At 35.6% G+C, this 14,204-nt stretch overlaps 1 protein-coding gene across 1 annotated transcript; it reads left to right on the top strand.

The window, feature by feature from the left end:
* Positions 1-1,576: 1,576 nt before the first annotated feature.
* On the top strand, positions 1,577-11,064 carry th (tyrosine hydroxylase; the record flags this gene model as incomplete). Its single annotated transcript, XM_081355762.1, has 13 exons — positions 1,577-1,660; positions 2,575-2,778; positions 3,748-3,922; positions 4,015-4,103; positions 4,200-4,267; positions 4,354-4,404; positions 4,487-4,632; positions 7,075-7,210; positions 9,024-9,093; positions 9,188-9,244; positions 9,332-9,427; positions 9,504-9,637; positions 10,905-11,064. The coding sequence occupies 13 exons, from the start codon at positions 1,577-1,579 to the stop codon at positions 11,062-11,064; spliced, it is 1,470 nt and encodes a 489-aa protein (XP_081211888.1).
* Between the last annotated feature and the right edge of the window lie 3,140 nt (positions 11,065-14,204).

The following is a 14,204-nucleotide window of genomic DNA, read 5'->3' as shown; positions in this document are numbered from 1 at the left end:
ATATATTGTTTCTTAACTAGGCTATATTGTTTCTAAAATGTTATAACTTCACGAGCCTCGACAGCGCACATTAGGCCTGTATTACCAACTATAGGCTATCAATCGCCACTTACATCAAATGAAATAAAACAGAATCATCCATTCCTCCACACGCATCCATCCATCCATCCACACACGTTTTCGGTGATTGCCTGGTTATTTTTTATTTTTATATTAAAAATTGTTTTAATCAGGGCATTTGTCCGAAAAAAAAAAAAAAATGCGGGGGACAGAATCACCGGTTTCTAAAAGTGAGGGGGACGTGTCCCCCCCGTCCCCCCCGGTTGCTACGCCCCTGGATAAGGAATATAATGAGCAACATAGTGTCAGCCCAGATCTGGCCCACATCTGGGCCGGATCTGGGCCGACACTATGTTGCTGTCCGTGATAGCTGAAGTGTGTACCATTTTTTTTTTATCTAAGTTGCAAACTGATTTGTATTCAGCAGGGTAACAGATTACATTTTAACGTTACCCAGTCGAGCTCTGGCTTATGTCATTTAACATAAATGTTAGACCCTCAGGGTGACTGGATAATGTTTGAGGGTCTGGGCTGCTAAAACAAAGGTTGGAGGTTCAATCCAAAGTACTGAGTCCTGTTCTATCATCATCATGCCCTTGACCACAGCTTGCTCCAGGCTGACTGTAATTGCAGTTGGTCACTTTAGATTAAAAATCTTAAATGCCAAGTATAAGACCTACAGAAGCATAACTAGAGCTGCATAGGCAAGATAAAAAAAAGGGGGAAATTAAACCAAGGCTTTAGTAAAAATGGATTGTGGAAGAGTTGTCAATTAATTGGTAAACGTCACAAAACTATTTATTTTTCAGATGTTTTATGCAGTAAATTAATTAAAAATAACATTAACAACAATAAACATTTCAGTTATTTTATTTAGCCACATACTGTACCTTCATTCCAAGTCTATAAGCTTTTCAGCACAATTTAGACAAAAAAGACAAGAAAAGAAACTATGAAACACAATTCACAACATGGCAATATAGCCCACAAATATTGTTAGACCAACAAAAATTACTATGAAATGAATAAATTCTATAAAATTACTTACTACAAAACCACTTCTAAAGCAAACAAACATTTTTGTCATTACATTTTTTTAAAGCTCAACAAAGCTCAAAAATATGTCAAAATGCTAACCTAAAAATGGTAACATCTAAATTAGCTGGTTTTATTTGAATTAGATAAAAAATATATATTATTTAGCACGTTTTAATGGATTAATTCAAGTACAATCGCTCTTTAAGGCAACAAGTGCAAGTTTTTCATTCATACACTAACAAGTGACAAATGTAAATGACAGACGGTTACGTAGCAAAGAATCGAATTATCAGCGAATGTGTTGTGAGGGGCTTCAAGATGTTCAATGACGGAGAAGGAGGGGGTCGGTTTGACGTCAGTCAAGAGAAATTATCTCTATAAATAAAGGGGAAAGAAAGCTACAGATGGAAGTAAGTGAGCAGTCCCAAGAGAGCACAGTAAGATACCTTGATCTGTCCCGTGCGCGCGTCATCTGAATATGCCGAATTCAAGCAGCTCCACGTCTTCCACGAAGAGCATCCGGAGAGCTGCGTCTGAACTCGAGCGCTCGGACTCTATCACGGTAAGAATCTTTAACTTCATTGTGCGCTCCTCCTAGCTTTAGAATGAAGAAAAAAAAAAAAAAAAAGAAAGCAAGAATAATTTGACATTTCCTCCTCGTCAATCTTTGTAATAAAATTGAGATGCGTTTACGCATTAAACTTCATGGGAGTTTGGTCATGAAAATCTACACTCTCTTCGATTAGATTAATTAATCTATACAGATGGCCAGATTTTGACACTTAAGACTCACTTTAAAATGTATGAATTTCATTTTATTAAAAAACAAGATACCAAACCAAGTGCCATTTATTTATTAGTTTAAAAAAACAAAACAAAATAAAGACAGATGTTTATAAATGGAATTATACATTATATTATACAAACATATTTCTGTATAATATACTAATATATATATATATATAATTTAAAAGTGAGAAAACTTTTAAGAAGTTAGAATTAAGTAAGTAAGAAAAAAAATCGTCCAGCATTTCTTTGCAGATGCCAGTTAGTTTGGTATCTGATGCAATTAAATTCATACATTTCATTAACTTAATTAATAATCTGAGAAATAATATAATTAACTTCTCGCATGTAATGTGTAGCATTTGAGATGCACCTACATCTCTTCCGTTTTGCTGAGTAAACAGAATTTCCGTTGAGAATTACGCACAGCATTACGCAGTAATTAGTAAAAGCAAACGCTTTGAAAATAAGTGGCTGTAACATTGGCTCAAGAGCAAATGATTAAGTCTGAGCTATATGGCAGGTTTACATAGACTGCATTGAAGTTCTTATGCGCTTTTGGAGATGTAAATCACCTCCATCCGATGTCCAACAGGTAAGCAGGTCTACGTTATTATTTATAGATTAGATGCATCTGAATAGACATGAATTTGCTCGTCTTCAATGATGTGCGGTGTTGTCTTCGAACAGTCTCAGAGGTTTGTGGGAAGGCGGCAGAGTTTGATCGAGGACGCGCGTAAGGAGCGCGAGGCGGCGGCGGCGGCAGCGGAGGTTGCGGGACTCAACGAGCAGATCGTGTTTGAGGAGAGCGATGGGAAAGCCTTGCTCAGTCTCTTCTTCTCTCTGAGGAGTTCAAAGAGCCCAGCGCTGTCCCGCACTCTCAAGGTTTTTGAGGTAAGACGGATGGGATTTGATTTTTTTTTGTTCGAAAAGATTTTAGACCAGATATCGTGAAGAAAGAAACGCTAAAATATGGATTTTGAAAATATCTTAATAAGAATCCTAATGGGCACAAATAAGAATCCATTGTGAATCAATTAAGATCCTGAATCAATTAAGAACAGCTATTTGGGGTTCTTATTCTAGCCTTAGATCCTTTAGGACCATTTCAAAGGAAGATGTTTCAAATTTAGTTAGGCTACTTTTTTCACTTGTTTTGACATTTTAAATAGTTATTCGTCAATTAGGTTAAATATCAGACAAAATTAATTTCAAAATGTATGGTACTAAATTGACATGAGTTACAAAACTAGAAAACTTAAAAAAAATACAATTCTAAATATCCCCAAATCTTTGTTTAAAATTGTCTACATGTACATTTAATCTACATTCTAAATATGTTTTTCTTCATATATAATGTTCTTGAGGAACAACAAAATGCAAGAATGTTGCAAATGAAATGATCTACTTATTAATGTATGACATTATATGTATTAATATTTAAAATAATAATATATCAATATGTATATTATGACATTTATTTATAAGTATTTAAATTGCTAATTCATCCAAAAATCAAATGTTATAAATAGTTTTGGTCACACTTTAGTTTGTGGAACATATTCACTATTAAATATGTCTTTTGCCTCAATAGACTCTTAATTACTGCTTATTAGATTAATGATCATGCAGAATAAGACATTAATATGTGCTTTATAAGTACTAATAAAGAGCCAATATTCAAGCTAATAAGCAACTATCAATGGTGAGAATTGGTCATCGTTTTCATATTTGAGAGTTCACTAGATTAAGAATTATTTTTTTTTTTTTTCACTTTCTTAATGGCATTACCACAATATGCGGATTAATTTTTTGTATTTTCTTTGGGATTTTATTGTAACGCTCAACTACTGAACACCACAGACGTTTGAAGCCAAGATCCACCATCTTGAGACCAGACCCAGCCGAAAACCAAAGGACGGCTTGGAGGATCTGGAGTATTATGTCCAGTGTGAGGTGCACCTGTCAGACGTCAGCACTCTGGTCAGCTCTCTGAAGAGGAGTGCAGAGGACGTCAAAACCACAAAAGAGGTCAAATGTGCGTCTATTAATACGTACGGTTGCTACAGTATGTTTTTCTTTTCCTTATTTGAATGTCATTTACGCTTTTTAACTTTTGTCTTTCTTCAGTTCATTGGTTTCCCAGAAAAATTACTGAATTAGATAGATGCCATCATCTTGTCACCAAATTTGATCCCGATCTGGATCAGGATCATCCAGTAAGTGTTGGAATAGTTCCTAGTAAAATATAACTACATTTGATTACCCAAACTCTGTCATGTGTTTCTTATATATGTTTCTTTATGTCTTTGCAGGGATTCACTGACCCTGTTTACAGGAAGCGACGGAAGATGATCGGAGACATTGCCTTCAAATATAAACAGTGTGTTGAAACAGCGTTTATAATGCAATGTTTGCCTCTCTGGACATGTAGGCACAGATATTTGACTGACACTTGTCTCTTTCCAGAGGAGAATCGATTCCTAGAGTTGAGTATACGGAAGAGGAGATCGGAACATGGTGCGTTGTGCTAAAATAAGCAACCTATCCTTGGTGAACAAATTAGTTCAAATTTCTCACATGCAACCAAATGTGTGTGCAGGCGAGAAGTGTACTCCACCCTCAGAGATCTGTACACGACCCACGCCTGTAGCGAACACTTAGAGGCTTTCCAGTTGCTGGAGAAACACTGTGGCTACAGTCCCGATAACATCCCTCAGCTGGAGGATGTGTCCCGCTTCTTAAAAGGTACCAATCAAATTATAGCTCAGCTAGACAACAGTGCAACCCGTGCGTCATTCAACATGTTATTGAATATAACAAATCATGTCTGGTTGCTGTAAATATTCTTCAGTATCTCCAGTAACAGAAAACACTAGCAATATGTTTAACGTTTCGGAAAACACCTCAGCAACCACCTAGAATACCTTAGCAACCACATTGCCATGCCACAGCAACCACCCAGCAACACCCTGGCAACCACTTAGAAGTCAACACTAACACCCATAGCAACCCCATAGCAATGCATAAGAAAACAACCTAGTAACCCAGACAGCAACATAGTGTCGGCCTAGATCTGGCCCACATCAGGAATGTGTGGATTCCAGATGTACCAGATGTGGGCCGGATTTGGGCCGACACTATGTTGCTGTCTGGGAATGCCAAAACGTCCACCTACAACACCCCAGCTACCACATATTCACCAATTCACACTGCACCGACAGACACAGACCAACGCCGAGAGTCACCAGATCACAGCACGTTCTTCTCAGCATGTCCTGATTTTGCCGATTTAGACACTTTCATATTTTGTTGATCCTGGCACAACATTCCTGTCCCAAAATGTAGTCCTAACCCTATCCTTACCCCTAAACCTAAGCCTGCCCATAACTTATGCCTAAAATCAGAGGGAAATGATAGGTGAATAACACTGATCTAGAAGCATGTAACCCTGGTTGTAATCCTAAACTTGACATAAATTGTAAACTTGTGCCTCAAATCTGATTGGTTGATTGGGATGTTGTACCAGGATCAACTAAGATGCAGGATCCAGAAACATGTTGTACTCTGTGAAATCAGGTTCTGTGTCAGTTGCCGTCTGTAGGTGCGTTGTGAATTAGCCTTTAGAGACCACCCAGAGCATCCACATAGCAACACCCTAGCAACCCACCCTGAGAATCCTAGGAACCACCCAAACACACCCTAGGATTCACATAGCAATGCCACAGAAACCACCCAGAAATCCTCATAGCTCATAGCTATCACATAGAACCACTGACCCACCCTAGTATCCACATACCCACACCCTGGAAACAACCCATAATACCTTAGGAACCAGCTAGAACACTGTAGCAACTCAGCAACTTCATCCTACTACAGTAACACCCTGGCAACCACCTCGAACACCTTAGCAAACCCATAGCAATGTGTTAGCATTCTCCTTGTAATAGTGTGCAACAGTGCAAAAAAACAAATTTAAAAAATACTTCCGGAACCTTTTTTATCGGCGCTGGTTCCAGAAGTATTTTTTCTATTTATTTTTCCTATAGGGATTTAAAAAAAGTCTTCGTTAAAGAGTTATAAGCAATGAAACACACCAACCAGCTATAATATATATGATAAATATGTATGAGACAGACTTGATGACATCATTTGCAATGCTTCATGGGAGTGGGTGGAGATCTTTTGGCACGTGTCGCTTGTTTCGACTCTCTGATTGATGTAATTTTCTGAACAGCATCATGGGTAATGTAGTTTTTCACCAGAAATTCTGTTGTTAAATATGATTATTTAAAAATAAATAAGCTGAAATATTTAGGGCAAACGTCTTCAACAGAGGCAAATACCATTGATTAACAACCTAGTAGCTAAAGGATTATACGTTTACGTTCAAAATCAGTTTCCCTATGGAGAACATGAATGGAGTTTTTACATCCAGAATCCGACTGTTGCAAAGTTGCCGGATCAACTACCCAGAACATCCTTGCAACCACATAGCCCATAGCGACCACCCAGATCATCCTCATAGCAACACCCTAGCAACCACCCAGAGCACCCTAGAAACTGCATAACAATGCCATAGTAACCACTCAGAACACCTATGTCATAACAGTCACCTAGATCACCCTAGCAACCACATAGCAACACCTTGGCAACCACCCAGAACTTCCTCACAACCACTTAGAACACCTTGGCAACCTCGTAGGCATTTCACAGCAACCACCCAGCAACTATACACCAAAAACCCTGGCAAACACTCAGGAAACCTTAGCGAATCCATTACCTAGTAATGCCATAGCAATCACCTAAAACACCCTAGCAACGAATATAAACTACCCAGTCCCAGAACATCCACATAGCAACGCCCTACCAACAACTCAAAATACCCTAGGAATGGCATAGCAATGGCAATACCATACCACTCAGAAAACCTGCATAGAAATGCCATAGCACCTAGGACACTCTAGCAACAGTATAGCAACACCCTAGCAACCAGACAGAAGGATGGTGATGAGTTTGGCACAGTCAAGCACCCTCTCTCTCTCTCTCTCTCTCTCTCTCTCTCTCTCTCTCTCTCTCTCTCTCTCTCTCTCTCTCTCTCTCTCTCTCTCTCTCTCTCTCTCTCTCTCTCTCTCTCTCTCTCTCTCTCTCTCTCTCTCTCTCTCTCTCTCTCTCTTCTAATGTATAAAGAGCGCACAGGTTTCCAGCTGAGGCCAGTGGCAGGTCTCCTCTCCGCTCGAGACTTTTTGGCCAGCTTGGCCTTCCGTGTGTTCCAGTGCACCCAGTACATCCGGCACGCTTCCTCCCCCATGCACTCGCCTGAACCGTAAGAGACTTACTGTCACACATTTTACATTTATGAAGACACTTCCTGTTTATTGAGCATTTGATTTACATCCAGATGTAGGCTGACTGCCTAGTACACGCTGATACACTACAACCCAATAAAATTGTATGTCAAATAAAATAAAGGAGCTTGTAGTGAAAAAGGAGTTCAATATACAGTAGCATACTTTTTAAAATAGTACTTATAACAGAATATTACTTTTTAAAAGAATATACTTAAGTGCGAACTGATTGCAATGTTTTTGGACACTTAACTGCATGTAATTAAAATTTAATTGCATATTACTCTTAAAAAAAAAAAAAAACTTAAATGTGAGTAGCTAAACTTTAGAGATTTTTCATGTGCACTGCTAAAATGATTATGTGGTAAGTAAATAAATACTACAGAAATGTACAGAAATTTCCACCTGATAAGTAATCAGGCAAGAATGAAAAAAAGCTACGTAAATTCTATACTCAATTTAAGCTTGTAGAAATTAAATTGTAAATATCAATGCTATAAAATGAAGTAAAACCTACTCAACTTTCTGATACTGGTGTTCCCATCATGCACTGGGGCATGAATAATTATAAGGTTGCATTTTTCAACAACATAGTCTTGCAATAAACTTCAACTATTAGTAGAAATGACTCCCCAAACTTTAACTGGCCAAGTTAAAGTTACTTATTTTCTTTGTTTATATTACTTAACTCAGTTAAGTAGATTTTACTTAATTCCATTTGTGAAAATAACTTAAAAATATGCGCGCAAAAAAAGAAAAAAAGTACATTTTACTTATTGTTTTCCATGTGATATGTATTTGTACATTGTATAAAGTGCATAATTGTCCATGCATTATATAAATACTGCAGCCCTTGTGAAAAAGAAGTGTACTTAATTGTTTTCAATATTCACTTGCAGCATACTTCAAATCTTAAAAGTATTTGTAAACAACTGTACTTGCAGATAATATAATATTAATGAAATAAAAGTCCTCTTAAATGTACTTAAAGAGAGAAGACATCCAGAACTGTTTCTTAACACGCTTACAGTAAGTACACATTTAAAAAGTGCACTTTATAACAATGTCAAATTAAAACTTTTACTTTAAAGTACATTTTAAAATCATTGTTGTAATCTTTTGTCACACTTTATTTGTTAACACTTTATTTTACAGTGTCCTTGTTACATATGTTACATATGTGCTTACCATAGTAATAACAGTAAATTATGCAAAATTATATGCAACTAACTCTAAACCAAATCCTAATCCACCCTAACCCTATAGTAAGTACATGTAGTTGCTTAATATAACCCAGTAATTAAATATATAATTGCACCTTAAAATAACCTAGGTGTCTTTGTTACAGTGTAATTATATATTTAAGTACTGAGTAATATTAATTAACTATATGTACGGGTGGATTAGGATTTGGTTGAGGGTTAGTTGCATATAATTATGCATAATTATGTGTATAACTACAGTAAGTACATGTAACAAGGACAATGTAAAATAGTGTTACCAAGAGCACAAATTTTGATGTGTTGACTGACATAATAAAGCACATGTATATAATTATAAAACTGCGTGTGTCGTTAACTTATACATTTAACATACATAACTTTCAAAAAATGACATTAAAGTGTATTTTAGTTTATCATAAATGCTTGTCAATACATTTGGCAGTACACTTTAACCATATTTCAACGATATAGTCCTACTTAAAAAAAGAAGTAAAGTCTGCTTTAATGAAAATGATGGCACAGTATAGTCACAAATAATCATAATTATTTTGTATCTTTTCCGTTCCAGGGATTGCGTTCATGAACTTCTTGGACATGTGCCGATATTGGCTGATAGAACATTTGCACAGTTTTCTCAGGTAAAAAACACAAAAACTGCTTTATGTACATATCCCATATTTCCTAACATCTTTGATCTTGGATCTATGTCCTGAAATGTCTCTGTTTTGTCAGAGTATCGGTCTGGCCTCTCTTGGAGCTTCTGATGAAGATATTGAGAAACTGTCAACAGTAAGTGCAAAGCATCTCATCAAACTCTGCCGCTGTACTGTACACACTCAAAACCCTGAATGTGTTTGTTCTGAATGTGTTTTCCAGCTGTACTGGTTCACGGTGGAGTTCGGACTGTGTAAGCAAGGAGGGAAGATCAAAGCGTATGGAGCGGGACTGCTGTCGTCTTTCGGCGAGCTGGTGGTTGGTGGCCTTTCTCGAACGAACTGTTTTGGCTGCTTTTTATGATGACATTTAAAGTTGCCCATTGTTTTCTCAGCATTCTCTCTCAGATGAGCCAGAGAGACGGGAATTTGACCCGGACATTGTGGCTGTTCAGCCGTACCAAGACCAGACGTACCAACCCGTCTATTTTGTGTCGGAGAGCTTCACAGTTGCTACAGAGAAACTGAGGTGAGCTGCATCAAAAATACTGTACGTTTGGCCATCATATTATTTTGGCCATCATATTATTTGTTTTAGTTTTAAAAAGTGTAAATAAACATTTTTCAAATTATTATAGTGGTCCATAAAACAAATGCTCGCCATAACAATAAAAATAGGATATTTATTGCATACATTTGCTTTTTTGTCTGTATTTTTATTTTATTTGCAAATAATATCAACTGTTACTTATTTATTGATTTATTAAAGGTGCTAAAATAAAAGATACTGTAAGCAATTTTATATAATGTATGTATGATGAACATATAGTACACAATTACATTCTCCGAATGAATTCATGAATTTATTTATTTATTATAAAATAAAAAAACAACTAAAATAAAAGATACTGTACTGTAAGCAATTTTACATAATGCATTTATGACAAGAAAATATATAACAGCGATTAATTACATTCTCTGTAATGAAAAATGTAATTAATTAATGAAAATACTTAAATATATATATATTTTTTTTATTTGTGTCAAACTAACTAACTAATTCAAATAGTCAATAAAACAAATGCTCACAAATAAAATAAAAATAGGATATTACATACATTTGCATAGTTTTTGTCTTTATTGTTTGCAATCAAGTAATTTACTGTTTGCTTATGGTACGAATTTTTTTTTTTATAAAAAAATGTATCAAAAAGTTTTTCATTAAAAAGTTCATGGAGACGTAATGCATTAAACAAACAAACGAACAAACAAACAAACAAACAAACAAACAAACAAACAAACAAACAAATAAATAAATAAATAAATAAATAAATAAATAAATAAATGTATTTATTTATTGCATTACATTTCCATTAACTTTTTAATGAAAATTTTTCATTAATATTTTAACCAAAATGAACAAGACTTTTGTTTAAAATATGAATGAAAATATAAGGCAAATTGTATATTTATGACTAATTTGAAATGAATGCTAATTAATATTTGAAATAGTTTTAGCTTGCATTTAGCATGTCACACCACAGGACATGGCAACTTTTAAAAGTATTTCATTCAGTCATTAATTCAACTTATTATACTCTATAAAACTCGGTTTAAAAAAAACATTTTGCAAAGATTAAATTATTCCTTAAAAATCTAGCAGGTATTGACTAATAAAAGAAGGAATTTACTGCATACATTTCATGTAATTTATTGCGTTAATTATTCGCTGTTAAATTAATTTCAGGTGTTTCTATAACGACAATAATTACTTCTTTTGTTTTTTGAAACAACAGAGCGTACGTGACCCGCATCAAGAGACCATTTTCTGTGCGGTTCGACCCGTACACAGACGGCATAGAAGTGCTGGACAACCCTCTGAAGATCCAGCAGGGGCTGGAGACCATTAAAGACGAGCTGAAGATCCTCACGGACGCCCTGAATGTGCTGGCTTAATCCTGTCTCCAGGAGCCGAACAACTCTCCTGTTCCTCTACGCTTCATATGTGACGTCTCATCGTTATGCTGTGCGTCTACGTCTACATCTGCTGCTATACTGGCGTCAATGCTATTAAAACACTGAGTGCTAGCCTCAAAACCTCATTTTGGAGCTCCATACCACAAACCTTAAAGGGATAGTTCACCCCAAAATGAAATTTACCATCAATTACTCACCCTCATGTTGCTCCAAACCTGTAGAACATCAAAAAGATATGTTGAAGAAAGTCTGTAACCAAACAGTTTTGGTTCGTATGGACGAAACATACAATGAAAGTCAATGGGAACCGAATCCAGCATTCTTCAAAATCTTCTTTAATGTTCCACAAAGAAAGTCACACAGATTTTTGGAACAATGAGGGCGATTAAATGATGACATCATTTTTATTTTTGATCTCTGGATTAATGGATCGCTCTGTAAATTAAGCTAATAAGGGGGGCGTTTACACGACAGCGTTTTTCAATTAAAAACGTAACACTTTTTATGCGTTTTGGCCGTTCGTTTACACAATAACGGCATTTTGGGGGCCTGAAAACTTTTGAAAACGGGATTCAACGAACGATACCGTGATCGTCTCTCTGTAAACTATAAATTTGAATTGTGAAAACGGTGACTTCATGCTTTACAAAGTGACATCGCCATCTACTGGCCTGGCATGAATAATACCGCGTTTTTAGCCGTTTTTGCGGATCCGTGTGAACGGGATCGTTAGGCGAATTCTTTTTTGGTAAATCGTTGTTGTGTAAACGTACCCTGAAGCTATTGAAGACAAAAGTTATTTATGAAATATCACAACAACAAAAAATTAAACGAATATGTACAATATATAATCAAATGTGTATAATCAATACAAATTGAATGTATTAGCATTCCAAATATATTCCTAAAATAATACATTGAGCTGATTCTTCTACAGATGGTAGAACTATTTTATTATTAACAGCAAATCGTTCATAAAAAGAAAATCCTGGCCTACTGATTGGTGCCTGTTTATTTTCAACTTTCTCCAGAAAATATGAAATATAAATATGAATAGTCTCTGCAAACAATGCATAAAAAGTGGACATACTATTGCTGTTATTAAGCGTAAATAAAGTTGCAAGAAAACTGTGTAGTGCAAATTGGATATGTGCTATTATAAAGAAATATATTTGAAAACATCCCAAACTGTTCTTGTGGTTTACTTTCTGAATTTACATTAAATCGACCCTTTCATAAATGCTTTTTACAGGGCAAGTATGCTGGTTTCAGAGGACTATTTGTCCGACCGAACCTTAAATAAAACAACCACCACCAGATGGTAGTCTAAGCATATATGTAGGTGAGGCGTCCAACACCAGCACTTTTTGATGAGGGACGGCATAATGACTAGGGATTTTGTAAGGGTCGTGTCATGAGGTTAGAGGTTAGGATCGGGATGAGGATTCTGATTTTGGATCCAAGTAGTGGGAAAGATCTACCATTTGAATACGCAACCAACCACTAAATACATTTTAAAAATCCCACAGTGGAATACGTCATGTAGTAAATCAGTAGGTGTAGGATATTACGCTAACGAAGACTGATATATTATTTTACATAATTTTAACAATTAAACTGAGGTCACTGAGTTTAAAACAGAGAGCTATTCAGGTCAAACACTGGATATTGCTGACTGCACATATTGGTTATCTCAAAACCTCCTGTGCTTTTTATTAATGACCTCTAATGTTTTGTTGTGGACTGGTTGGTCCTGTATCATGGGCAGTTTTATCCATTGTTGTGCATGGCGAGGTGAGTAAGATGAAAATGCAGCTTACTGAATGCAGTGAATGATTTATTGCAAGGCCCTACAGATCTTTTGGGTTTCCTGCTTCCTTCATCTGATGGATAATAGGAGACAGAGGAAGAGAGGTTTAATGTCTTTATAATGGTGCTTCCAGTAACAGAGTGCATTGATAATTCATGCCAGCAGCAGCAGGCCCCCCTTTTTTTTCACGCGCCGCTATTATTCATCTTACCAGCAGGGGCGCCATTTTAATCAAAGAATACAGGAGCATTGCTTTCCTCTAATTTTCTCATCAATTTCTACCAGACTTCGCGCTGTTTATCATCACTTTGCATATCTAAACGTTTCATTTGCGTTGTTTTTGGCAAGAAGCTGTTAATTTTACAATGCACGGTTTGTGATCTCCACATTTTGTCATTCTCGTGTTTGCCTATACGGAATATCATTTTTCCAACCCTGAAAATTTCAAGATTTCCAACCCTAAAATGAGTTTTCATCAAACATTTATTGGCCAATCCAATCACACCATTTAAAAGATAAAATAAAAAATAGCTTACATTAATCTTAATGATCATGACATTCAAAACAATGAACAATTTGCCATATCGTTAGCCTCATAGCATAATTGCCTAAGTTATATTTAAAGGCAATTATGCTATTAGGCTAACGATATGTTTATTGTGTATAGTATAGGCCTATATATTATATACATATATTATGTATTTAGTTATTATACTGTATTACATTGATATTATAGTCTATTATATTAGTTTCAATATATATATATGTGTGTGTGTGTGTGTGTGTGTGTGTGTGTGTATATATACATATATGTGTGTGTGTGTGTGTGTGTGTGTATATATATATATATATATATAGCCTATATATATGTATACCAATGACTTAAACATCCAACTTGATTATATTAAAAAATGTAAGGCAGAAATGTAAACTTTTTTTTACACACACACACACACACACACACACACACACACACACACACACACACACACACACACACACACACACACAATATATAAACAGGTGGAAATTGCTGAACTTCTTTTGATGTAAAAACATTATGTTTTCATAACGTATTGATCATATAATTTTATATAACCTATATATAATTTATTGTTCACATGATAATTATGATTTAAAACAATTTCAAAAGGTGTTTTAGTAAGGCAGTATTAGACATTTTGGACCCTGCACTTAATATCAGATGGAGACTAGTGTCCACGAAGAATAACATCTGCATCAAATAATGGCCCTTATTGCTTTGCCAGGTGATGGATGACATTTCCAAGTAATTCAATCAAACCAATTT

This window comes from Scardinius erythrophthalmus (genome assembly GCF_964197995.2).
Source record: "Scardinius erythrophthalmus genome assembly, chromosome: 24".
Taxonomy (NCBI): domain Eukaryota; kingdom Metazoa; phylum Chordata; class Actinopteri; order Cypriniformes; family Leuciscidae; genus Scardinius; species Scardinius erythrophthalmus.
Note: the sequence above shows the minus strand (reverse complement) of the source record. Positions and strands in the feature narration are given on the sequence as shown.